General features: G+C 45.6%; 1 protein-coding gene across 2 annotated transcripts in view; it reads right to left on the reverse strand.

The window, feature by feature from the left end:
* SLCO2A1 (solute carrier organic anion transporter family member 2A1) overlaps positions 1 to 26,837 on the reverse strand; it is a 57,312-nt gene extending 30,475 nt beyond the window's left edge. Inside the window, exons 1-2 of one of the 2 annotated variants that reach the window (XM_081910410.1) lie at positions 26,293 to 26,837; positions 3,252 to 3,389 (exon numbers count right to left, since the gene is read on the reverse strand). In XM_081910410.1, coding sequence (XP_081766536.1) covers positions 3,252 to 3,389; positions 26,293 to 26,370 — 216 coding nt within the window. In that variant the 5' untranslated portion in view covers positions 26,371 to 26,837. The remainder of the gene's footprint in view (positions 1 to 3,251; positions 3,390 to 26,292) is intronic. The other variant, XM_081910411.1, reaches the window with a different exon arrangement.
* Between the last annotated feature and the right edge of the window lie 476 nt (positions 26,838 to 27,313).

Below are 27,313 nucleotides of genomic sequence, written 5' to 3' on the forward strand. Positions count from 1 at the left end.
TGGAGGCAGCAACAGGGTGAGAACCACTGGGAGTGATTTTTTCTAGAACAGCCCTCAGAGAAAGGAGTGGGAAACAAATCTAAACAGATGGACAGTCACGCTAACACAGCACAGTTTAACTGGTCTTATGTTCTCAGTTAAGTGTGAGGCTTTGGCAAACGCTTTCCCTCGCACTGCTATGTGAACCAGAGCTGCTCACCCTGATGGCTAACTGCTGGGCCCTTGGATGTCGGTTCTGCTCTGCTTTCTGCTTGTGCCAGGCCCAGAGGCTCATGTTTACTTCAGGCCCCATCCATTTTATATTTCTGCCCAAGTGCGGTTCGCGTGCTCTTCGCACGCTGACAGTACAAACTGTGCAAACGCAGCAGAGCCCCGGCTAATTAACACACCTATTTTGTGTTTCCCCCTAGAATTTGATAGCGTCGCTTGCCAGGCCCCAGGTGCTTTGCCAAATATCAAGCTTAAAAATCAAAGCTGTTCCTGATTGAGTCACTAGGGGCCAAGTTCCAACTTGAAAACTGCTCAAGCAGAGCCAGAACTATATTATAGCACCAGCCACTGCAAAACAGTACCACATGGAGAAATTCAAAGTCAAGGGCAGCCTACTGTTGGTGGGTAAGTAGATGGGAGACTGTATTGCAGTCACTGCTGCACTGGTATTAAGACTGTTGTGCTCTTCTTGGACAGGAATATCCGATGGACAAGAACTTTGGATCGGTCCAGACCGCCTGTTTACGTCCTGCAGTCTTTTCCTGCTTGGAGGCAGCGAAAGCAAGATGGTCCCCATTTTAACCTCCTGCTGTCAATGGCCCTTTGCAGGATTCTGCATTGCAGATGTGCCTCTGACATTTCCGATAGTTTCGGATCCCAGAGCACAAAAGTATCTAAAGCTTCTGCTTCTCCTGATCTGTTTCAAAGGGAAGTCTGTGCTGGAAATGACAAAAAGATGCTAGGAGTCATTTCCCGCAGGAGGATAATTTCCTAGTGTATTAAAAGTACTTATAAACAAGCTGAGAAAATTAAGCAGCCCCAAAGCTGCAGAGCTTAGAGCAGGCATCCCCAACCTTCGGCCCTCCAGATGTCTTCAACTACAATTCCCATCATCCCTGACCACTGGTCCTGCTAGCTAGGGATCATGGGAATTGTAAGCCAAAACATCTGGAGGGCCACAGGTTGGCGATGCCTGGTTTAGAGGTTAGGAAAGGGGAGAGGGCTCTAAACCTGCCAGCGAAAGTGCAATGCAGAGAATTATGGGAAGCAGAGGCTGAAGAAAATGTTTCAGAAAGGGAATGGGGAAGAACTGGAGTTGGAGGGTCTCCTGGATTCGAAAGCAGGGCAAAGGAAGCAGAGCAAAACCACAACCGAAGCAGCAAAAGCCGTTGCTGTTGGCTGGGTTCCATGAATGATGTTGACTCCATCCCCGGGGAAAGAGGGATCTCTCATGGGAAACACTGACATAATCTTAATTATGGGGGTACTACAAAGGTGCTGCTATAATAAAGGCTATCACTGTGTGTGAAGTTCTAGACATTAGTTTTGGATGGTGCAGGGGATGCTGTAATGGTCTGACTCACAGCTCCATAACAAATTGGGGGGGGGGTTTCACCTTCTTTTAATATAGCATTAATTAACGTGTAATGCAGCATTACACACCAGATGCGGCACCACTTCTGAGGGCCTGGAAGAAAGCACATATCTATTAAACCCATGGGTGTAGCAGCACTCCATTGCACAGAAAGGTAGGTCAGGCTCTCCTCTTTCTCAGGGAAACAGTCAGAAAGCAGCAGGCCCCAAGGCCTCAAAATCATTCTTTCCCACTGCCCCCTCTCCCTTCCCAGGATTCTTGTTTTGGAAGGAATTGTCCTCGCTAAGTGTCATTCCAAGGCAGCATCCAGTTTGCCTTCTTAAAAGCCATCTCTTCCTCGTATAGCCTATTGCTATATGATAGGCTATAGGTGGGGGGATGAGTGTTCAGACCCCTGGGCACTCACTTGTGGGATGCCCCAGGGTTCTGTCCTCTCCCCCATGCTTTTCAACATCTGCATGAAGCTGCTGGGAGAGATCATCAGGGGGTTTGGGCTGGGTGTTCATCAGTATGCGGATGATACCCAGCTCTACCTCTCTTTCAAATCGGAACCAGTGAAGGTGGTGAAGGTCCTGTGTGAGTGTCTGGAGGCGGTTGGAGGATGGATGGCAGCTAACAGATTGAGGTTGAATCCTGATAAGACAGAAGTACTGTTTTTGGGGGACAGGAGATGGGCAGGTGTGGAGGACTCCCTGGTAACTGTGCCCCTGAAGGACCAGGTGCGCAGCCTGGGAGTCATTCTGGAATCACAGCTGTCCATGGAGGCGCAGGTCAATTCTGTGTCCAGGGCAGCTGTTTACCAGCTCCATCTGCTACGTAGGCTGAGACCCTATCTTCTTGCAGACTGTCTCACCAGAGTGGTGCATGCTCTAGTTATCTCTCACTTGGACTACTGCAATGCACTATGTGGGGCTACCTTTGAAGGTGACTCAGAAACTACAACTAATCCAGAATGCGGCAGCTAGACTGGTGACTGGGAGTGGCTGCTGAGATCATATAACACTGGTCTTGAAAGACCTACACTGGCTCCAAGTATGTTTCTGAGCACAATTCAAAGTGTTGGTGCTGACCTTTAAAGCCCTAAACAGCCTTGGTCCAATATACCTGAAGGAGCGTCTCCACCCCCATCGTTCTGCCCGGACATTGAGGTCCAGCACCGAGGGCCTTCTGGCAGTTCCATTGCTACGAGAAGCTAAGTTACAGGGAACCAGGCAGAGGGCCTTCTCGGTAGTGGCACCTGCCCTGTGGAACACCCTCCCACCAAATGTCAAAGAGAAAAATAACTACCAAACTTTTAGAAGACATCTGAAGGCAGCCATGTTTAGGTAAGCTTTTAATGTTTAATAGGTTATTGTATTTTAGTGTTTTGTTGGAAGCCGCACAGAGTGGCTGGGGAAACCCAGCCAGATGGGCGGGGTATAAATAACAAATTAATTATTATTATTATTATTATTATTATTATACACTCATGGCCTCAATGATGTAAGCAGCAGTAGAAGAAGGTCTTCTAGGTTATCTGGAGTGTGAACTATCATCCATTACTTCATCAACAATGACTGCATAACCACAGGTACCTAAACTAAGCTCAGGGAAGCACAGGGAGTACTGAGGCAGGATGACCAATTCCACTAGCTTTATGTTGAACCGGTATGCCTCACACAGTTACCTCATGCAAACTGGAGATAAAGCCAGAGGACAAACTGGAGAGGCCAAAGCGTTTCTCGATGGTTGTCAGGCTGCTCTTGAAGTAGGCACTGTAGAGGAGCTGGGCCAGCTGCAGAAGGCTATGGCAGGCAACAAACACCTGTTGGCAAAATGGTAACAGAATTAGGGTCATGGCAAAGTGAGCCCACAGGAATCACCCAGATCAGGGCTGGAGCATCCTCAGACTGGTGATCCCGGGGTGTTGCCAAGATATTGCCAGAGCGATAGTGTGCATATAAAACCACACTCACAACTCAAAATACAATTGACTCCATTATTTGAATGAAGCCTTCCCGGTTCACTCGGGTTGCCTTTGCAACTTGTTCATGCAACGTTTCTTAGAATCCAGTGACTTCATTGCTAAGCTGAGTTTCCCACCCATGACACACGTCGGAAGCGCCGACACTGAGAAAAGAGCCAAACATTGTGACAGGCATTATGAAGAGGACGGGGGAGGCTTTTGCTTTTGTAATTTAAAATGTGATTGATTGACAGGTTTACACAAGCAAATGAGCATTAGACAGAAAATGCATTGTGACTGCTGAAGGCACTGCCTTCTGACTGACAAGAGCGTACCCGTTCCAATTATTACTGCTGCTTGACATAAGCATCATGTCTTCATTACCTCTGTTTAGAGCATGAAATAGGTGCTTGTTAAAACAAACAAGGGTGGGAATTTAGCAGTGGGGAGTACTGCTGTTCAGGGTTTCACCCATTTCATCTCATACACATATAATACATATATAATTCCCATATGTGCTTTTTTACAGGGGGTAATCAAGGGTCCACAGTACCATCACCTCTTCTTCTTGTTGTTAAAAAGTAGGACACTTACTGTAACAACTTTATGGTGAGTACTGGCACCTATTTTTCTAGAAAAAAGGCACTTATTCCCATAGTTAAAACCATGCTCCAGCCAGCTTGCAACATGAAAAAACCCAATTACAAACATAACAAAAGTAGCCATAAACAATAAATAAACATCCGAAAGTACACAACAAAATGAAGGCAGCATAATTTCAAATACTGTACTTCATGTCCCCTAGTTCTGGAGATGGGACAACCCCAACAAGACTGACTGGCAGGCTCCAATGTGCTCCACCCCCACTTTTGGAAAGCATGTGCCAACCAGTAATTTTACCAATAAAGGAACATGAGAAAGCAGGACAGGAAATGGAGGCAGGACGAAAGGAGGAACCTTATGTTGCATTTCTGTAATAGACCAGGAAAGCAAATACATCATAATAGGTAGTTTAAAAAATGATTAGGCTTTTCCATATTTCTCTACTTTAAAAACGTCATTTGTGGAAAATAAAAATATGTATTTATTTAGTATTTACAACTTACAAGAGTTGCTCCATTGGACAGGTCTACTCAGAGGCAAGCCCCAGTGATTCAATGGTGCTTACTCCCAAGATTGGAATTGCAGGTGGAAGTTGACATTGGCAAGGTTTCACACACATGATTCAGGCTGCTCAATCTGCAGTTGCACTCTTTCCATAGCATGGCATTTGTATACAGCAAACTTGTCTACGGTGACTCCCCCCAACACCGCTGCCCCCCACCGCAACCTAGCTGTGCTTGTCCCATAAGGGTGTGTTCTCAATACTGCCTTAAAGTGCAATGATGTTCCCCTCCCCATTTGTTTCATAGCTCCTCACCCCAGCAAGGCTTCCATTGTGTTTTCTGTTTTTGTACACTCCGGGAGCAGGAGGGCACTGAGAGGGTGGGGATGTCTTTCCCTATGCAAAGGTGTTTACCCCTTAAATGGCTAGGTATGAACTTAAGACACCAGTCAGTGGGAAGATGGCTTGAGCGAGAACACACCAGACTTTAGTAGGTTACAACAAAGTACAGGATATATATGAATTTTGAATAACACCCCGCAATCATAGATTACAGAGGCAGCACTGGAAACGCAGCGAGTGTGCAGTAAATGGGAATGTGGACACAGCCTATGCCTTGGGCTTTGAGCTTTGCTTGGAGTCTCTGGCTTAAAGCCCAGGACGCAAGGCAAAGCTCAGGAAGCCTGTGGCTGGGCAGCTTTAGGTCTTACATAATTGTAATGGACAAGCCTGCAAGTCTTCTTTTGGTTGTTGTTTTTTTTTTATGTAGTTCTGGAATCTTCCATAAGGAAAACCAACTGCAGGAGTATTTGAAGAGGGGGGAAATGTAAATGTTCTCCCTTAATTGAAAGCTGGCTGGTACTACTTAGGGAGAAAGGAATGTCTCCCAGGAGAGCAACGTTTGTTATGCCTTTATTAACTGAAGCTTCTGCAGCTGTTTGATGAGGATACCAGACCCTATGATTCGATGACATGGCAGATGTGTCCTGACTATTAGTTATTGAACACTGAAGGGGCAGTGTATTTAGAGACAAAAATACATTTTCATTATGTTTAAAAAGGAAGTTATTCATTAATCAGTACAGAACACATTCAAGTCCAGAGGCCTTATGCATTTCAAGAAACCCCATTCTCTATACTAGCAAGTGACTTCGAAAGGCTCCCTTTATCCTCTCTAGGATTTGCTTGACTTAGTATTATATGCGGTACGGTTTAGGCCTACTCTCAGCCTGACTCTTTTAACACCTCCAGCTCACTCAGTTAACATCCATTTTCTAGGAGTGGGCAGAACGCATCATATAAAACCATAGATTAAAAACCACCACATAAAACGCACTCCAATCTTATGGCCTATTAACCTCCCCACTGTTTATCTTTGTAGAAGAGTCCCTAGTGAAAGGCAACCGTTTCCAAAAACTAATCTGCGTTATGCAGAACAGGGTTTCTTGGGTCCATGTCTCTCTTCCAGCACACAGGTCAAAAATACTGTTTTGTATTGTATTAAATGGTACACGTTGTTTAAAAAAAAACACTTGTTCATAGAATGACAGTAAAAAAACCAACCTCAACACAATTCCTCAAGCGTTCTGGAAAGCTATTCCACTTTCATACAACCCTAAACCCAACTGCTATTCAGTAGTCATGAAGGAATTGAGAGAAGAGAGGAGAGATGAAGAGGAGGCAAACAGTACAGATTTATATGTCAAAACAAAAACTTGGATCGGAAGCTATTAGATTCTGTGCTAGCATCACACCAGCTAAATGCTACAGTGTCTTCATTTGGCACATGTGTGAAGCAGAAGGCAGACAAGCCTTTTCCAGCATGTAGGACCCAGGAGGTTAGCAGCACATTTCTGTGAATATCTGCTCAGAAGTAAGATGCATTAAGATCAACGAGGCTTCCTCAACATTTAGTGGGTATAGGATTGCAGTCTTAAGTCCCAAGTGACAGAAAGGAAACTCTCCATATCCTGAGGCACAGTAGGCTACACTAACAGTTTTGATCTATTTTTAGCCATTTTTAGAGAACATTTTTAAATTGGAAGGAAAACTACTGTTTGCCACACCCCAAAAACACACAAGGAGGAGAAGAAACAGGCTCAGAAAGCACCTTCTCTAAGAGAATGGCCTGGTATGCTTGTCACTTTAAAGTTAAACCATAGTTAAATAGATTAAACTAGGGACGTGGGTGGCACTGTGATCTAAACCACAGAGCCTAGGGCTTGCCAATCAGAAGGTCGGTGGTTTGAATCCCCGCGACGGGGTGAGCTCCCGTTGCTCAGTCCCTGCTTCTGCCAACCTAGAAGTTTGAAAGCACGTCAAAGTGCAAGTAGATAAATAGGTACCGCTCCGGCGGGAAGGTAAATGGCATTTCTGTGTGCTGCTCTGGTCCACTAGAAGTGGCTTAGTCATGCTGGCCACATGACCCAGAAAAACTGTCTGTGGACAAACGTCAGCTCCCTCGGCCTATAGAGCGAGATGAGTGCTGCAACCCCAGAGTCGTCTGCGACTGGACCTGTAGTCTCAAAACATCTGGAGGGCCGAGGTTGAGGAAGCCTGCTCTAGGCAAACTAAACTTTGCATACATTACAACACTAAATAAATAAAACTGCAAAAATCAGACTTAAGAGTAAACAAAACGTATTACTCACATTGGGAAGGAACAACTTCCTAACAGCACAAAATGCAATGTAAGAACCATTTTAAAAAGTCCAACTTAGAGTTTCCTGTTTTTGCCAAGGATGATGGATGGAAAGGCTATGGATGGAAATCACCATGGTCACTGCCTGGGGATGATGGGAGCTGCAGGAAGGCAACAGGTTCTCCACTTCTAATCTATGCAAATCACTTTGTCCCAGGACGTGGTCCGAGGGCACAACACACCAACATTGCTGAAGCTATGTGTCTAGATGTGTTTGTGTCTAGATGAAATGCTGCCTGTGAATTCAATGCACACTGATTGGGTATTCCACTGAAGAAAGAGGAGAGATAATAAATTCGAGCACACAGGAAAACTGTCCTGGAAATATTTACTCAACTATCACTGTCATCCACTTGCTCAGGAACTGATGCTTTATACATTTTCTGTCATTTTGCTGTTTTGCTTTTACTCTCCTGGTCTGATTTTTATCTGCTGATGTTTCAACTATCATGCTTTTAAGGCTGTTTGCTGCCCATAACATTTTAAATAATTTTGTTACGTAGCAAACTGCTTGGTGTGTCCCCCACAACAGAAAAGCGAAATGAGAAGTGATGCATTTGATCTAACCTTAAGGAATGACACACAAATTACTTTTGAGAGGGATTAATGATGTGAAGACGGTGAAGATGACAAGCACATAAGACCGAAGAGAAAATTCTGGAGAAGGTGAAATCAAGAACAGGAGGACATAACAAGGAGCCCGAAAGTCAGGGAAGTCAGAAATAAAAAATGATGGACTAAAACAAGTAAGATGACCCCTTTTGTAGGCCTTGTAGGGCTATATACATGAGCTCTGCTATCTCTCCTACTCCCCAGTACAGCCCAACATGTTGACAGTTTCCTTTGTAGAAACTGACCGCCGTTTCCTCAAAGACATATTCTGCTGTTCCAGGCTAAGGCATTTCCAATGTACTTGGTTTTTCTCCATCAGCAACATAAACTGCAAAGCAACACTTGTGGCTTTCCTGAACTACACAGTAAGAACAAGTGATACTCCTGAAATGTATGCCAGAGATCACAGGAGCTGCCACAGCTGGAAACTATAAGCTAACTAGCTCAGCCATAACGTTGGCTGCGCAAATGGATTATTCCTGCAAGGCTGCAACGTTACACATGAGCTCAGCCCAAAAAACCTGGAAGATATCCATTTTTTAAAAAATGCCACTACATCTATAAAGATGGCACAGTGATCCTAAACTCCTCTTCATTGTTGAAAGTGATCTCCTGCAAGAGGGAGCCAGGCCATGTCTTGTGACTTCAGGCAAATTTCAGACAACATTCATCAGGCATTTTGTAAAAGAAGCCACACTTCATATGCATTTGTACTTACCTCAGCCACCTGTTCATCACCTTGATGTTTATTTTAAAGACAGATGAATGATCCTATCTACAGGCTGTTTGCATAAAGGTAAAGGTAAAGGTACCCCTGCCCATACGGGCCAGTCTTGACAGACTCTGGGGTTGTGCGCCCATCTCACTTAAGAGGCCAGCGTGACATCGCTGCTCTGGCGAGCCAGAGCCACACACGGAAACGCCGTTTACCTTCCCGCTGGTAAGTGGTCCCTATTTATCTACTTGCACCCGGAGGTGCTTTCGAACTGCTAGGTTGGCAGGCGCTGGGACCGAGCAGCGGGAGCGCACCCCGCAGCAGGGATTCGAACCGCCGACCTTTCGATCAGCAAGTCCTAGGCGCTGAGGCTTTAACCCACAGCGCCACCTGTGTCTCTGCTTATAAATCCCTCTTCTGAATGGCTTCACCTGCCCAGATTGTGTGATTATGACAGGCTGGCTGCAGTACATTAAACAGCGCCAAATCTTCTCTAAGGCCATATTCACACCATGTATTTAAAGCACTTTGATCCAGTTTTGAACAGTCATGGCTTCCCTCAAAGAATTCTGGGAGCTGTGGTTTGTTAAGGGTGATGAGAGTTAGGAGGCCCCATAAACCCTCAGAGCTGCCTTTCACAGAGTAGTTTAACAACCAATCTCTGTTCATAGGGAACTTTGGGAATTGTAGCTCAGTGGGGAGAATAGGGGCTTCCTAAGAACCCTCAAGCACCCTTAGCAAGCAACAGCTCCCAGAATTCTTTGAGGGAAGCCGTGTCTATTTAAAGTGGCATCAGGGAAATTTTTAGTGTTTGATGTTGTACTGTGTTTTTACTAATTTTTGTGCAGAGCCACCCAGAAGGGTGGCATAGAAATAATAAATGAAGAAGACGAAGAAGAAGAAGAAGAAGAAGAAGAAGAAGAAGAAGAAGAAGAAGAAGAAGAAGAAGACGAAGAAGAAGAAGACGAAGAAGAAGAAGACGACGAAGAAGAAGAAGAAGATATGGTGTGAATGTGGCCTTACAGGGCAATGCAGATGCAGCACACCTATTGAGAAGTGAGCCCCACTAAGATGACTGAGACTTATTCCCAAGTTAATGCAGGCATAGAAGCCCAAGAACTGATTAGTAAGAGGGCTATCTTTTATTTATTTATTTGATCACATTTTAATTTCAACCATCCTACAAGGATGCTCATGGGCTCTTCCCTCCCTGCTGCATTTCATACTTGCAGCAAGCCTGAGTTAGCAGAGGAAGACCTACCAACCCAATACTATTTGCAACTCAGTGAAGATTTGAACCTGGATCTGCCTAGTCCTAGTCTAACACTTTAACTGATGCACCAAAATAGTTTGCTCTTTTGCACTGGAACCAACCTCAAAGACCCCATGAGAACCAGGACTGCAAGTCTAACCTTTGAGGAGCATAGGTTGCCAATAATGAAAAGCAGAAAGGGAGCTGTCTTACTTTTTCTGTAACCTGCTGTCCTTCTCATATATTAAAAATAAACCAGCCTAGCAAAAGGCCAGGTGAAGTCATAGGTGACAACAGATCTGAAAGAAAGCAAATCCCACTCTCTGTTCAGCCTTTCCCATCCTTGTCATTCTATATAAAGACAGCAAATCCCACTGGTTATCAGGATGGCATTAAAAGTCCCAGGAGGCTTCACATCAGAGGGAAGACATTGGTTATAGCAGCTTCTTGTTTCCTACCTTTCTGTCACATATGCCTCCTCAGTTACATGGAATAAAAAAAAGATTAAGATTGTGGCAACAAAAGGAATCAAATTAATACAAAACATTGTCTTTTAATTCACAATTACCACGAAGAGAAAGAGAAAGGAGATCTGGATCCTGTCTATCTAGACTCGATAAAATATTATGACAACATGTAAAAATGGGAGCAGAGTCTATTTTCAGCAAACTGACAGCATGCAGTGTATACACAATAATGTAAAACTGGCTGCATTCTTTTGTCATAAAGGCTTCAGTTGACAGCTTATGCAAGGTAACGGGAATCAGTCAACAAGTCTGTTTACCCTTAGACTGCATATAAATTCTGTTATGAAATGTAAAGCTTGCGAAGGTCTGGCAGAAGACAGACAGCGCTATTTGGCAACGTTGGCACAGAAAAGCCACGTCTCACACCTACGGTAACCACAGAACGGGTTAATGTTAAAGAAAACCAAGATAGGTCAGAATTGAGGGTATTGGTTCCCAGTGGAAGCAGAACTTCCTTTTCCTGTTCTGCAAGCAGAGAGTTTGAGAGTCAAGGAACATAGTGAAATTAGTCAAACTTGGTTCTCCTGACTCCAAAAGAGCAGTGCTGGTTGGAACAAGAGAGGATCTTCTAGCCAAGGCAGAGAAACTGGCAATGAGCAGGCTGATTCCTTGGGGTGTGTGTGGGGGGGAGAAGAGTACAGTTAAGCCCAGTCTTGAGCTGCTTTTCTGTTGTCAAGAGTGGAACAAAGGAAGCTGGAGCGAAGGAGAAGAGCCTGCCTTGGCATCTTTGTGCTAACAGATAAAAAGCACTTTTAGACATAACCCTCTAGAAATCTAGTCATAGGGAAATGGAGGGGGCAGGAAAGGGCAGGGCAAGGTAATGTCTGAATTTCTTCTCATCGCCCTGAAAACATCACCATCACCATCATCATCAAAATGAGACCCAGAGGCAATTGCTCTTATCTGCACTACAATTTCTCCACCTTCGAAGTATGAAACAGCAGGAAGGGAATTGCTGACACACAATGAGTCCACATCTAGTAAGTGGTTGCATGAATGATGAGTAGGCAGCAGCTCAAAGCATGTACTGACAGCCTTCAAGACATTTTAAACCAGGCAAACTCGGCCCTCCAGATGTGTTGGGACTACAACTCCCATCATTCCTGTCCTGTTAGCTAGGGATGATGGGAGTTGTAGTCCCTATACATCTGGAGGGCCGAATTTGACTATGCCTGTTTTAAACACAATCAGTATTACAGAGGATTTAAATTTTTAAGTGGCATTTGCAGTAGCAAAACTTAAGAACCTTGCTAGATTGGACCAAAGGTCTGTCTAGTCCTGTTCCCAACATAGCCAGCTTCCCAAGAGCTCATGGTGGCCAATATGGATGGGGGTGATCTCACTTTTATCTTCACAAGAATCCTGTGTAGTAGGCTCAGTTGAGAGACAATGGTTGGCCCCCAGCCACTCAGGGCGGTTCACATCGGCATGGAGATTTGAACTCTTTCTACACAGAGTCGAATCATGACTCCACACTGGCTATAGTGCACTTCACATTGGGTCGAATCTAACCTAAGTTAGTCCCACTGAGGTCCCACTAAGATCAATGTGAAAAGTCAGTCATGACTTCAGTTTAGGTTCCTCTGAAATAATGGGAACCAAATGCAACTAACTTGGGGTATAAGACTATATACACTTCCTTGGGGGTAAATCCCACAGAACTCAATGGAACTTGCTTCCGAGTAGACATGTATAAGATGTGCAGTCTAATCCTATGTCACACAAATGATTTGCCTTTTGAAAACTTTCCAGTTAAAAAGGCCATAATTTTACTTCCAATGTTTAGTTGCTGCTTTCCCCCACTCAAATCTCCAAAGCAGCTAACAGAAAACATCATAAAAACTCAATGACAAAAGGCTATTTAAGAAATCAGCGCAACAAAATAAGCAGCAGCAGTCAGCAAAACAATTTCTAAAACAGCCACAGGAACAGCGGCCAGTAAAACAAACAGATCAGCAGGGACAACAAATTCAGTTAAAAGCTTTGGAAAACAAAAAAGGTCTTAAACCAGCACTGAGCAAGATAGTAACAAAGGTACCTACCAGAACTGACTGGAAAAGGCATTCCGAAAACACACCTTTCTGGCCTTTTAGCTGCCTGTTGAAACGTTTCTGTCTAGCACATACATCTGAAACAATACACTTTCCTTTACTTTTTATTTTTTACCCTGCCCCCACTTCCTCCCATTTCTCTGTTGCTTCCTCCTTGTTGAATTTTAGTTTGCAACCTCTTTGGGTCAGGTGGTGCTATATAAATAAAATAAAATCCAGTTGAAAAGAACATAGAATCCCACTACCTTTAGAAGGGTGGGGGAAAACAGAGAGCCTGGACTTAACACTTAGGTAGGAATTAGGGGTGGAGGGAGAGATTAGATTCCATTCATGCTGAAAGGCAAACCTACTTAATTTGCACTTCCCAAAATGCACGAACAGAAACACAGCCAATCTTTGAAATTCACTCTTATCTGAATTTTGCAATGCAGTTCTCCAGCCAAGGAATGTGTACAGCATGTAGCGGGGTAAAGCGTGCATAAAAATGCACATATTGGTGAAAATAAGATACAAACATGCATTATATTAGGGGGAATTGCTTTGCAACAATGTGTACATTAGGCAAAAATGCATAGAAACATTTGTATATTAAGAGAAATTCACTGATGAATTTTCACGGGGACTTAAAAAAAAACACACACCCAACAACCCCACACTGTGCATGGAAATGGGGAGAACTGGACTTAAAAGTAGAAAAACATTGAAACTTGGAGGAACTGACAAATTCCCCCATCCTCGGTAGGAAAAGCCAATCACAGACACGTTGGCTGTAAAAACTCAAGAGGTTTCAAAACCGCTGAAAGGCTGTTTTGATCCAGAGAGATCCAGGTGTCTCTGTCAGTAGCTATGAGATCATATTTAAATCAGAGAATCAAAGCGTTTGATGGGTGCAAGTGGCAGTTTCTTCTCAAATCACTTATAAGGGCAGAATTGGCCACGCATTAGCCCAAGCTCACAAATACTGTATCTAATTCCCATCCACCAGAGAGAGAGTTGCTGGCTGCAAGCAAAGATTTAAGTAAACTAAGCCTAAATGACATACTGTCAACCACTATACCATGTTCAGTGTTTGCAAGCATGTGTGTGTCAGTAAAGGCAGTTGAGTCAGTTTTGTTACCAACTCTTACTCATAGTATGTTATCTAAATCACTGCCTGGTGCGGTGCATGTGATCATATCGTATCAGAGCACTGTCTTGGGGTCAATGGGGGATGCCCAGACGCTTGAGAAAACTCTTTAAGCTGTTGTCACCTCATGGAAGGCAGTGATTTATAGCCTGGCTGGGGATGGTTATTATACAAAGAGATCAATTTGCACAAAAGAAAGAGAGGAATTTCTATGAAGTCAACGTTTCGAAAAAGCACTGGCCTTTTAAGGAAATGTCTGTTAAAAGCTTCTCAACATCTTTATTGCCATACAGTTTTTGCAGTGTCTGAAGAGATCTGATCTGAAAAGCCCCAAGACTCTGGATGATTAGGGTCAAGCAGCCTACAGAAGGCCACTGCAAGAAAATTATTCAGGAGGAATTTTGCATTTCATTAGATGAACTATTGAAAATTCAACATTTGGACTTGAGTGCTAGAAACTACGCAAACCAGGCTTGGTGGCATTCCACTTACGGCCAACTTCTCCAAAAACCATACTTAAGCTTTGGTGGGCCTTTAACTGAAGACAATTCCAGAAGAAAACAATTTAAGAATGCTTCCTTGCAAGCCAGTGTTGTGCTGGGGATCAGACAGAAGAGTGCTGTTAGCTGCCTGCCATATTACAGAGACTCAATTGGCCTCCATTTGAAGTCAGGCATTTGGTGCTGTTGGTTCCATGCTGTGGTGAACACTTTCCCAACAGAGATTCAGCAGCCATTCCTGCTTTTGACTTTCAGCCATCTCTTGAAGGCATTTTCACAAAACAGGCGTTTGCTGTTGTTTTGACTGATCAGCCAATCCCTTTAATTATTATTTGTATTGTTTTTAAATAGTGTTTTATGTCTTACTGTTTTGCACCACCCTGATATTTTATGATAAACCAGTACAGAAATATGGCTTTACAGAAAATTTCTACATGGGGCGTTCTCCTGCTTGCCTGGAGTTCCGTCTGCCTCCACCCTCCTCTCCTGTTTTCTTTGCCACCACACCAGCAGAGACCCAGGAGCATGGCACTGAACAGCTGCCTTGACTACCAAACTGCTTTTCACTGGCCCAATTTTTGAAGGCTGAAACTTTGCTGCTGCCTTATTCCCCCATTATTTTAAAAAGTTCATTGTACAGGGCAGTATAGCATCTAGATCAAGGGAAGTAATAGTGCCACTGTATTCTGCTCTGGTCAGACCTCACCTGGAGTACTGTGTCCAGTTCTGGGCATCACAGTTCAAGAAGGACACTGACAAACTGGAACATGTCCAGAGGAGGGCAACCAAAATGGTCAAAGGCCTGGAAACAATGCCTTATGAGGAACGGCTAAGGGAGCTGGGCATGTTTAGCCTGGAGAAGAGGAGGTTAAGGGGTGATATGATAGCCATGTATATAAAAGGATGTCACATAGAGGAGGGAGAAAGGTTGTTTTCTGCTGCTCCAGAGAAGCGGACACAGAGCAATGGATCCAAACTACAAGAAAGAAGATTCCACCTAAACATTAGGAAGAACTTCCTGACAGTAAGAGCTGTTCGACAGTGGAATTTGCTGCCAAGGAGTGTGGTGGAGTCTCCTTCTTTGGAGGTCTTTAAGCAGAGGCTTGACAACCATATGTCAGGAGTGCTCTGATGGTGTTTCCTGCTTGGCAGGGGGTTGGACTCGATGGCCCTTGTGGTCTCTTCCAACTCTTCCAACTCTATGATTCTATGATTCATTATTTGTTGCTGGTGTGCCAGTCAGGTTTCTTTGTGTCTCCCCTTCTTTGCTATGGCTAACCTGTTAACAACGAATTACTGTGTAATCTTTATATTCTAAAGAGCTGTAAGAATGTATTACAGTGGTACCTCTGGTTACGTACTTAATTTGTTCTGGAGGTCTGTTCTTAACCTGAAACTGTTCTTAACCTAAAGCACCACTTTAGCTAATGGGGCCTCCTGCTGCCGCCGCGCCTCTGGGGCACGATTTCTGTTCTCATCCTGAAGCAAAGTTCTTAACCTGAAGCACTATTTCTGGGTTAGCGGAGTCTGTAACCTGAAACGTATGTAACCCGAGGGGTGGGGAACCTGTAGTTGGGAAAGGCCAAGACAGAGTGCCAGGCTAGGGGCTCAAACCTCAACTCAGTGGGTGACATTGGGCAAGTCACTGTCTCACACAGCCTGTGATTTGCCTCACAGGGTCCGTCTGCAGCAGTGGCGTAGCGTGGGGGGTGCAGGGGGGGGCGGCCACACCGGGCACAACATCTGGGGGGGAGTGCGCTCGCACTCACAGCTCTCTGCCCCTACCTGGCTCCACGGGTTAAGGGGCGCAAATTACTTGCCTTGCCCCGGGTCTGACAACCCACGCTATGCCACTGGTCTGCAGAAAAGAAAGGAGGAACGCATTGACAATATTCAGCTAGATGGACCAATGGTTGGACAACATAATGCAGCTTCCTTCACTCCTACAAAAATCCATGTAAACCACCCTAAGCTTCTTGGGTCAAGGGGAAAGATGGTATTAAAATACAATCAAGAAATACCTTAAAAGCTGCAGTTAACAGCAATCATGCTGATTACCTGAGTTAAGTTTGCTTCCCTGATCCTCAAAGACTACTATGGGCAAAGCACCGTCAAAGGAATTCTCTCCCTCAGGTTTGTCACCTATTCATTAGGGCTTCCCCTCCTCAGCAAGCGCTGTTCCTACTGCTGTATCACTGCAATAAAGGCCCTGCTGGTTTAGTTACCCAACAATCCATCAGTTTGTTTGCAGACTCCGGATTCCTGGAGTGCGTGTGTGTGCGCATGGTTCCATATCTGGCTCTTTGTACTTGCACTGTTACTCTGTGCTAGATAAGCGCAGGGAGTGGGGATTACCAGAGTTTCCTCTGAGTTTTCAAATCCCTTTTGTTTTTTCTCTTGACCTACGCACTTAGGCAACCTCCCTTCTCATACCGACACTGGAGGCCATGCCCTTGCCCACAGAATCAGGAGCTCCCGCTGCTTAATTTGCTCGTGCTAGTCTTATCTGTGGTGACCACTCCTTGGTGAGATTTCGGCATGGAGCCACCTTACCCTCCCTCAGAAAAATGGGACGGCCTGCTCTTGTTTCCCCTGAGTGGCCTGGCTCAGCTGGAACAGCTGCCCTCTTTGGGCACTTGTGGGTCACTCTGGCCTTATGATTGGCAGTTGTCCATGTCAAAATGCAACTTGACATCTCACTTGAGAAAGGCGCTGGCAAGAAGGCAAAATCCCACTAAACAGCACAGGACAATTTGTAGACGAGATGTTCAAAACACATTTCTCCTCTCTCCCCTGGAATGATCCTGGAAACTGTAATTTCTGAAGGTTGTTCCCTTCAGGTGGGGGAATGTGCTTTGAATGTTCCTTGAATATATGGTGTGTACACAGCCAGAGTGTGTGTGTGTGTGTGTTTGTGGTTTATTTCATGCTTCTGAAAGAGTGTGTGTCCTTAATGTGCAACTGCCACCAAAAGGTGTGCTGGTTGAGAGAAGCAGCTACAGTGGTACCTCGGTTTAAGTACTTAATTCATTCTGGAGGTCCGTTCTTAACCTGAAACTGTTCTTAACCTGAAGCACCACTTTAGCTAATGGGGCCTCCTGCTGCTGCCATGCCACCGGAGCACGATTTCTGTGCTCATTCTGAAGCAAAGTTCTTAACCTGAAGCATTATTTCTGGGTTAGCGGAGTCTGTAACCTGAAGCGTATGTAACCTGAGGTACCACTGTATGCCCAACTCTAAATATGTTTACTCAAGTCCTGCCAAGCTCAACAGGATTTGTTCCCTAATAAGTGTGCATTGCTGTAATGAGGTTGTAATCATGTGCATAATTACTTGGAAGCAAGTCCTGTGGAACTCAGGGAGACTTATTTTTGAGTAAGCTTGCAAAAGCTGCACAACTTAGGCACACCTACCTGAGAGTAAGCCCCACTGAACTCAACAGGACTTACTTCCTGACTTATTCTCTCCAGCTCGTCTCAGCAAGGCAAAAAGCAGGAAGGTCTCTTTGAAAAGAAAAGAACCAGCTCTCTCTCTCTCTCTCATTTACAGAGCTCTCTCCTCCTCCAAACTACCCCCCACTTTTGGTGCTGCTGCCAAGATAAACACACACTACATCCTGATTCAATCATGAAGTTATCAACACTCTGCTTTCCTACCAACATTACATGAACCAGGTAAAAAGGCAGCAAGGGAGCCTTGCAACATCCTTTCAACTGCCGCACATTTGCTCTGAGCAAAGGCTGACATTTCTTAGAGCTGGAAGGAATCTGGCTTCCAAGCCTCAGTAAAATGTGTACAATCCAAGGAATGACATCAGAAGCAACTCCACCAGTCAGGCACACAACACCTATTAATGGGTTCAAGGCCATTATTACTTCTCGTCCTTACTTTAAACGCTTCAACTGAAACCTTTTTGAGCTGAGGGTCAAGGAGCTTGCTAACCTTGCAAATAAATTAACAGAATGAACTAGTCTTCAGAGGGTTTTAATAGTGATCCTGTCTTCTACATACCCATGTTAGACAAGCCACAAAGGAAGCAACTCTCTTCCCATTCACAGAAATGAGATTGCCCAATCACTGGGGTGTGGGTGGGGGAGAATCTCATTCCCCATGGTGACAAGAAAAATGGCTTCTTGCAAGCCTGACCCAACTGTGGAAGAGTTACAATCAGTTCTGGCACTCCAATTACTGGATGCATTTTTTGAAATGAGTAGGCCAGCCAAGGAAACGTATTAGCCAGCCAAGAGACGAGCTTCCTGCCTTTCAGTGTCTCGTGAGAGGGGAGCAGGGGTGTTCTTCATGACCAGGCATGGAAATGGAGCTTATGCTTGTAAACAGTATCCTTCTAACAAGGGGACTGGTGGAGAAGGTATGATCTATCCCCCGCTCTGTCAGTCTGTCTTGGTATGAGGCAGCTTCCTATGAATTCTTGGCCATCATTGAATTCCTGGCCACCATAGACTACAAAGCAAGTGCTATTGCAAAGTCGGATTAAGCAAGGCTTCCTGTTCTACTAAAAAAGCAGTGACCCCCCTACCCCCCTCACAGCACTCCACACGACCAGTGAATTTCTGGTCTTAATTCCCCCAAAGATTTGGGACACTCGGAAACCAGAGATCCACATCCTTTTTGACTTCATCCTGTTGCATTTTGTTCCCTGACAAACCCATCCTCAACTGCGACCAGGGGTATAGTGTGGAGGGGGCCAGGGGGCCATAGCCCCGGGCACGTGATTTTCAGGGGGCGTGAACCAGGCACCCCCATGCAGGGATCCCTGTCCCACCCTGTGTGCCACTGGGGATTTCTGGGCCCTGAAACCCAGCCTGGCCCTGATTTGTATAGTGTATATAGGTCACCAAATTTACTTCCCCTTAGCAAACATATTTTAGATTTTCAGTACAAAATATACACAGTTTTGGTCTGGGTATGGGCTTCTGTCTCTGTTGATACATATTGAACTAAGATGGGGAATGCCTAGATAGGAGCATCTATGACTGCTGGCATGAATGGCTGCTTAACTGAATTTGTTGCAGACTGTATACTTTTTTGCATCCGAATGTGTGTATCACACACATGCACACCTAATTGCCAATTGAAGGTAATGCTCCATACATCTCATAAAGTGGACTCTGCAGGCCACAAAAGCTGATGCCACAAAAAATATATTCACCTTGAAGGTACAATACTGTTTTGCTGCAAGAGACTTAACACAGATACCATTCCAAAAGCTGGACTAGGACTGATTTAGCCAGCAATCCTAACCATTCTCCAATCAAATCCTGCCTTTCCTGAACCTTTAAAACAAAAGAACAGCCAATGCATTTGTTCGAGATGGTCTCCCCTTTTTCGCATGCTGAAATGGAAATGAACTTCTAATCAGATCTGGCATTTCTGGTTGCTTAATTCTGAACTGAGGTTTTCCATTATTAGGTCAACAACAATCTTACAAAGTAAGAGCAAAAGCTTTCAGGTTTTCCAAAACTCTTCACCAGGCTAAATTAAAACAAAGCAAAGTGGAAGGAACTTGTGGAAGACATCATGAATCTGCATCTGGTCAAAGTCTTATGGCAGAATGTGGGCAGAAGGAGGAGATGTTTGAATAAGGATGTTGGCTCCCTCCTCCCACATTGGGCCATAAGACTCTGACCAGATGCAGACTCATGGCATGACTGCCAGCTCAGTTTCTCCCTTTTCCCTAAGCCACTTTCTTAGCCATCCAGCCTGATGGAAGAACTTTTTTAAAATTCAAAAGCTTGCACGTTATTTCACAAGACGAGTTTAATAAAGGGTATTGTCCTAAAATAGATTTTGGATATTTCATCACGGCCCAAAAAAGCTACCTTTACTTTTTTTGTTAACAATCCACTTCCTCAGCAACTCTTATTACTTTCAGCTGCCAATTCCCCAGAAGCTCCCAAATGTCTCCGTGCAGCTTCTTATCTATGAATTTGCCATGATGAGCAGATATCTAAGGACCATGATACCAGCGGTACCAGCTCCCTTCTCTTCCTCCTCCTCCATCACTAGCTGTGGCTAAACATCAGCAGTTAGGGGCCTCTGAGCTCCCACCTCAAGAGTCATGTGGAAGTGATTCAACCTCTCCCACAGCAGATGAAGGATAACCGGGGTGTGGGGGGTGGGGGGTGGGGAAGAAATACTCAGCACAGAGGGCTTTCTCTGAAAAGGCTGCTGTTTGTTATTTCTGGAGTAACTTTTGAGAAAGGCATTCTGTAAACACCGTGCCATAAAACAAATAGGAGCTCCATTATCTTGTGCCGACAGACCAGAGCTTGAGGGGTGTATTTAACAGAGAAATGCCTTGTAGCGGAACCAGAGCAATGTTTAGCAGCTGCTGCTGGAGCTTATGAAAGTAACGCTGCTTGTTTAGTTTCTCTGGCACAGCCAACAACATCTGCGCAGGTAGGGTCTTGGCACTGCCCCAGCTCTCGCCTGGGGAAGACAAAGCGAGGACTAAACCTCAGCTCCACACAGACATCATCCCGCCAGGGGCAGGGCTGCCTTGTTGTCATAACGGAGAAGAACCCAGGACTGCCGCTCTCCATCTGTTTGGCTTGCAAGCAAACAGATTGCCGGGTGGAGAGAACCCATCCCAAGCAAACATGCCATGCCGATGGAACACAACAACAAAAGGTAGCAAAATCATCATTGTGCCAACACCAGCGTTCATTCTTACGATGGGAAACCAGGGAACGCTTCAAACTTAGCATGCTGGCTAATGAATACTAATGAATTTCTGCAGTGGTCCTGCTGCCAGACTAAACAGCATGTTTCCACATGTGCAGGCACACAAAACTGTGGAGAAACACAACTGCTGTGGGATTTGAAAGAAATTTGAAAGAAATTGTAATTCAGAAATTACAAGGTGAAGTTTCCACAAATCGAGTGAGTGTAGAACAGGAGTAGGGAACCTCCAGCCAGGGAATGGGGTGGGGCAGATGTAGCTTTCTAGGCCAAGCCTGCTTTCCCCAGGATACACCTCCTCACCAGTCCAGCCTCTTGACTTCCCCAAGTGCCTTTGCCTGGCTGAAATGTGTCCTTAAACTGCTCGCCTGGCCGGTGCATGGAGAGAAGTGTGTGGAGTGTATACATGGGTGACTATGCAGAAGCCTCTGACTTCTGCTTGGCTGGAATGCAGCCTACTGTGCTAAAGGTATGGATCATATCCACCCTTTGACCAGTTTTTGCCACTGGCATGCCACCCTCTGGGAGGTTCACCGTGATGGAATGTGGTCCTCTCGAAAAAGGTCCTCCACCCCACCTTCGTATAAAAGCCACAGGGATGAACCAGCAGAAAGTTGGATTAGAAAAAGGGGGACTCGGGTTCAAATGCCCACTCATGGCCTATCGTTTTCTCGCAACACTCTCAGTCTGATCTAGCTCAAAGCCTTGCTCTGGGGACAAAATGGGGAGAGAAAAGAACTACGTATGAGATACTTGGGGGGAGGGCAAGATAAAAATGCAGCAACAATAAATGCAAAGGTAACAGATAAACCCACTGCAGCTGAAGGTATTGTGAAACAGCAAGTCACTGACTATTGGGCTCGTGGCAAAGATATGTTTATTTACAAACTTCTTGTCCAGGTTTAATGCTGGCTTGGTGCTACAAGCTATGCTCGGGTTCTAAATCATTTTACAAAGACCATGATGTTGTTCAACCACAGAGTACAGGGTTAGCTCCAGAGGCCCTATGTAGAACATTTGCATCAGACACAAAGCAAACTCATTTGACCTGGTAGGGTAAGTAGTTTGGGATAGTGGTGGCCTGAGAGAGGCCATTCTCTATGGCAGCCCCTAAGCTGTGGAATTCCCTTCCCTAGAGAGATTCTCCTGACACCATCACTATGCAGCTTTCTGCAAAAGGCTGTGTCTTAGTGTAGGCCCAGGTCATAAAGCCTGAACTTCCACAGCCGCCGCCTGCTATGAACCATCATTGGGACAATTTGCAGCAACGGCAGCAGGTATGTTCTATACTTGTGATAATATTTTATCCTCTTGTTAATTATGCTGCTTTACATGTGCATTCTATATCTGACTTCCTTTAGTAACGTTTTCTTTTGAAGTGTTTAGGATAATTGCTTTTTTGTTAACTTTGCTGTGCTAAATGTGCATTCTGTACCTGACCTCCTTTGTAATGTTTTATTTTGAAATCTTTTAAGATAATATTTTAGCTCCCTGTTAAATATGTTGCTTTGAATGTATACTTTTTATTTGACTTTGTAGCATTTTATTCTGGATTGTTTAATTTGATGTTTTAATTTAGGCTATAAATGGCTTTGAATATATTCCCCTTAAAAACAGAAAGCTGTAAAATGAACAGTAATAATAACAATAAAATGCTGAAAACACACCTCTTTACCTTTGACACTTGAGAAGAGTGTGTTCAGGACCCACCCTATTCCCATGACTGTAATTTATTGTAACTAGTTTTAATATCGAATTCTTGTAAACTGCCCTGCAACTTGGCGTTGGTGAAGGACAGGCAATACATTTATTGTTATTAATATTAATGATTAAAGGTGTTTCTTCCTACAGGGTTATCCTAGGTAAGCGCACCAGTATGCTCACTTTGTAGGGCCTATCCCAACTCTGAGAATGGGAAGGGAGGAAAAAGGTCAAGCGTGTTTGCTTTTTGACCCAGAAAAATTCAAGGCAGGGAATATTTGTTCTCACTTGAGGGCTTTCCTCCCTGCACGCCCTGAGCCAGCCAAAGCACTTATAATCGGCTAGCCTGCCTCATGAAACCTCACATTTATTATGGGAACGCTGATAAAAACCCTTTCTGCAATGCTATTGTCAAGATTGTAAACAGCACGGTTGCATAACGTTAGTGGCCAACATACAACTGCCTCCACCTCTTCACCAGCTCTGGAATGTGCAAGTGAGACTCATTGGAAAAATATGTCCCCGTTGCTGTGCCATTCAAGGAAGGAAATATAGGATTGTGCTTCTCTGGGCATCTGCAATGTATTCACACCCATGACCAGTTCCCTAGGATGACAAGTGTTTATTTATCTGTACCCAACTCTGTCCCTGGACAGGGAAGCTTACAGCAATTTCATCACTGTCCAAAGAGCTCTCAATCAAAACAGGTTTCTATCCCTCCACTCTCATTTGGGATTATGCTACTAATCCCAACAGCTTCCCTTGAAACTCTTTTTCCTCCCACCAGGACATTTTTCTTTTCTTATTTGCATCCTTTATTCATACAAACTGGAAGTTTCCTCTTGAAACAGTTTCCCTCTTGGAAAGTTTGCCCAGCTAAAGGTACTTTTTCTCTCTCCAGAGCTCTCCCGCTGAGGTTGGACCTGTAAGGTCAAGAAAGATGCTATAGGATTGAATTCTAAAGCTGCAAAGCTATAAGCACTCGCTCGGATCAAGTCCCATCAATATAAATAAATAAATATATCATAACGATCATTTTATTGGCACTTTCTGTTGATATATGCATGCATCTGGCTGCAGTGGTGCCAAACTACACACTAGATTACATGCATGGGTTGCACTTGTGCCATCAAAAAGAGCAGTCAAATGGTGGGGGAAAGATCCAGACAAGGGCCATGGGGGGGCAATATGGAAGCACTTAATCCTCCCCCTCCCTGTTTTAAGATGTATTTGCCCTGGGGCGGGGGAGGGGGGAGCTGCTACCTGCACCAGTACCAGTTTCCTTCCCCATGTAAACAGCACCGGAGGGAGCAATTTTCACCAGGACCATAATGTGTAGGTTAACTCTCTCCTGCTCTCATAAGTGGTGCCATCAAGGCAGGACTTTGGGGCAAAAGACCAGGTCTCCATTCAGCAGAATAACCAGGAACGCCCCCTAATGCAGCAGTAAGCCAAATAGTTGTTGTTTAGTTGTGTCCGACTCTTCGTGACCCTATGGACCAGAGCACACCAGGCACTCCTGTCTTCCACTGCCTCCCGCAGCTTGGTCAAACTCATGTTCGTAGTTTCGAGAACACTGTCCAACCAAAGCCAAATAGTACACATTCCCATCTAAAGAGAGAGAGAGTGTGTCCCCACCCCCCAACATTAGATCATCATACCCAGAGCCTAGAATCCCCTATCCACAGCAAATATTCCCAAATCAGATTGCTGCACAAAGCTCCTATTTTCTTTTTAGTTACAAAAAATACACAAGTGCAAAACACGCACTCAACACAGCATGCCCCACAGCACTGTATTAAGACCTCCCTCTCGATAAAGCCATTGTGCTTCGCTTTTATTTCCTTTTCTCATTTCTGAACTTCTTTGGTGGCCACGGACTCCTAAGGAAGGGGATCAGATGCTATACTTCTTTCCCCAGCTGGTTAGCAGCTGCCCTGCTTCTCTCAGCAAGAGGAATATGCTGCTAAGCCAGACTGTCCTCTGCAAAGACAGCATCCTTCAGCACTTTGGCAATTTTCTGGATCGGCAACAGCATGCAACAACGACCGCTACTTACCGTATTTTTCGCTCCATAAGACACACTTTTTTCCTCTTAAAATCTAAGGGGAAATGTCTGTGCGTCTTATGGAGCAAATGTGTGGTCCCTGGGGCTGGGGGGGGGGGGGGAGCCGAGCTTCCCCTGCCAGCCCCGTCAAGCTCCTGAGCAGCTCTGGGTAGCCCGCAAAGCCTCCGCAGGGCAGCAGGGAGCCTTCATCCCGCTGCCCTGGGGAGGCTTTGCGCGGCTATCCCCGGCTTTTGCGGGAGGTGGGGGAAGGGACAGAGCGAGGCTCTCTCACTTCCCCCCCTCCCGCAAAAGCCCCCAAGAGCCACATATTTTTTTTCTTGAATTCTCCCCCAAAAAAGTAGGTGCACTTATGAAGTGAAAAATACGATACTTCTGAGTGTCATTATTACTCATATATGAGGCAGGGAAATGCACACATGTTCAAGAGACAACATTCATCCATTTACGGAGTATCATCTCCAATAAGGGGAGGGGAGAGATAAAAGAGGGAGGATTAAAACAGCAACACCAAGGAACATAAAGATTTCCAGAAGGCAAAAGTAAGGACGGCTTCCACTCCAGAGGAGAAGCAATTATTTACAGCACCATCCAAGGCATGGTCTTTGAATTAAAAATCAATTCCCACTGAGTTCCAGGTTAACAAATCTGTGGATTGGGGTGAAAGCACTCAGGTGCAGGTAAATAAAGCTGGACGTTTGTCGGTGAGGAGAGCACTATAAATGTTTCTTACAGGTACAATGGAGAATTTATATGCCACTTTATGATCCCTATCCAGACTGTGTTGCAACCGGAGCAATATATTCAGTGTTTGTTAAACTCAAAAATAATTGCCATTTAGTTATTTAGCATTTACTTCAGGTGAGTGTGCACAAGACTGCAAAATAATAGCACAACCCTATGCAAGTTTATTCAGAGATATGTCCTACTGTGTTCAGCGAGGATTACTACTCCCAAGTAAGTGTGCATAGAACTGGAGCCTTATTCCCCAGTCCTATCCATGTTCACTCATAAGTAATTTGGTGAGGCTTACATACAATCCAAACCTGGAGTTCAACCAGTGGAATTTAAATCAACATAATTTATGCTGGTTTAAGTCCAAAAAAGGGTGTGTGGCAGGGATGGGACAGGGCAAGGAGAGGCTATTCCAAATCCCTTTCAATCCATCTCATGACCTGGCAAGTCAGCAGAACTTAGCTGGCAAAAAGGGAATTGCAGGTCAAATTCCTCCCAGAGTTTGGAATAGGGTAACTTAAAACCAGTGCAATTTACATGATTTTCCTATAGTCAGGGTTGCGCAGTACAACGCAAACAGTATTGCAGCCTCAACCGTGCAATCCTATGCAGGGCTGCTCAGGATTACATTCCACCTAGTTCAATGGGATATACTCCCAGGTAAGTGGGCACAGGATTGCATCCAACTCTGGGAATTTAAATCTGAAACAGATTGCTTTCAGTGGAATCCACGACCACGAGATGAACCCGGTCCAGTCTCTACCTAAATGCGCTCGGAGGTCTCTTTGAGAGCAAGCGCTTCCGTGGCATCAGGAGTCGGACTGACTGGCAGTACTCGTGCGCTACAGAAGCCGAACTCCAAAAAAGCCCGAACATAAAAAATACACAGAGTTTCATTCAAAGTAATGAATGAGAAACAAGCCATTGCATCACCTCCCAAGCAGCAAAGCTGCACCCGGGGACCCCTTACCTTGATGTTACAGAAGACGCTCGCGGAGCAGGTGTTCCCAATCCTGGGCGCTTTGCCGTTTTCCGGCGCCATCCCCATGGTCTGCTCGGCGCGATCTGGAGACTCCTCGGGAGACAAAGGGCGAGTTAGCCCGGAGCCTCAGCAGCCCGTCCCTCGTTGCCCGCGCTCGTGAACAGCCTAGCTCAGGTGTCTGCCTTCTTCGCAACCTCCCCGCGAGCCAGTACGGAAAGCTGCCCGGGCGAAAGAGCGCGGAGCGTGCCGTTTTTATAACTCTGCGGCGCACTCCGAAGCGATGATGAAACTTTCTTTCTCCTCCCTCTTTCCCTCTAGTGCGTAAAAGCAGGCGCTGGGAAATGCGCCACCGGGCACACGGCGCTTCCCGCCCGAAAAGCAGGTGGGAGCTTTTCGCTCTCCGAGGGGACGGGCAAAATTTCTCTCTCGATCCCTCCCAAGAGATCAACCCCGCAGGAAGTCAGACCCTCAGGAGGGAGCGCCGGCAAATCCCTTCCCCTCCGAGTTCCTCGGCTCCAAAACCGCGCGCTCCGTGGGGAGACGTGGGGCTGCAGGCTCCGGCTCCTTCTCCGAGGTTTCCGGCTGAACCTGCCGTCGGGGCCTCTTGTGAAAGCGTCGTCGGTGGGGTGGTGGACGAGGCCGCTCGCAGTCTCTCCGAGCACGGCATGCGCCCTCCACATGTGCGAGGTCAGGCTTCGACCTGCGGTCGGTTTGGCTCCAGCCCTTAGCTTTCCAAAGGCCCCTGGCCGGGGAGTGGCGCCCGTGGCACGGGGCGTTTGCGCAAAAGAATCGATCTCCCCCGGCCGTTTTACGCACGGCCGGCCTCGACGGAGAAGGGCCTCGCCGTGGCCTAGGCTGCTCTCTGCAGCTCGGAGCGAGGCGGGCCGCTGTCCCTGCAGACAACATGGTCCAAGCAGGCGAACCTACCCGGTGGGCGCTTCTTTTCCCCCGTTGCTTGGAAGCCCAGTCGCCCCGCAGTTACCTCGAGAGGCACTGACACAACGGAGGC

This window comes from Podarcis melisellensis, assembly GCF_964234715.1.
Source record: "Podarcis melisellensis genome assembly, chromosome: 5".
Lineage (NCBI taxonomy): Eukaryota > Metazoa > Chordata > Lepidosauria > Squamata > Lacertidae > Podarcis > Podarcis melisellensis.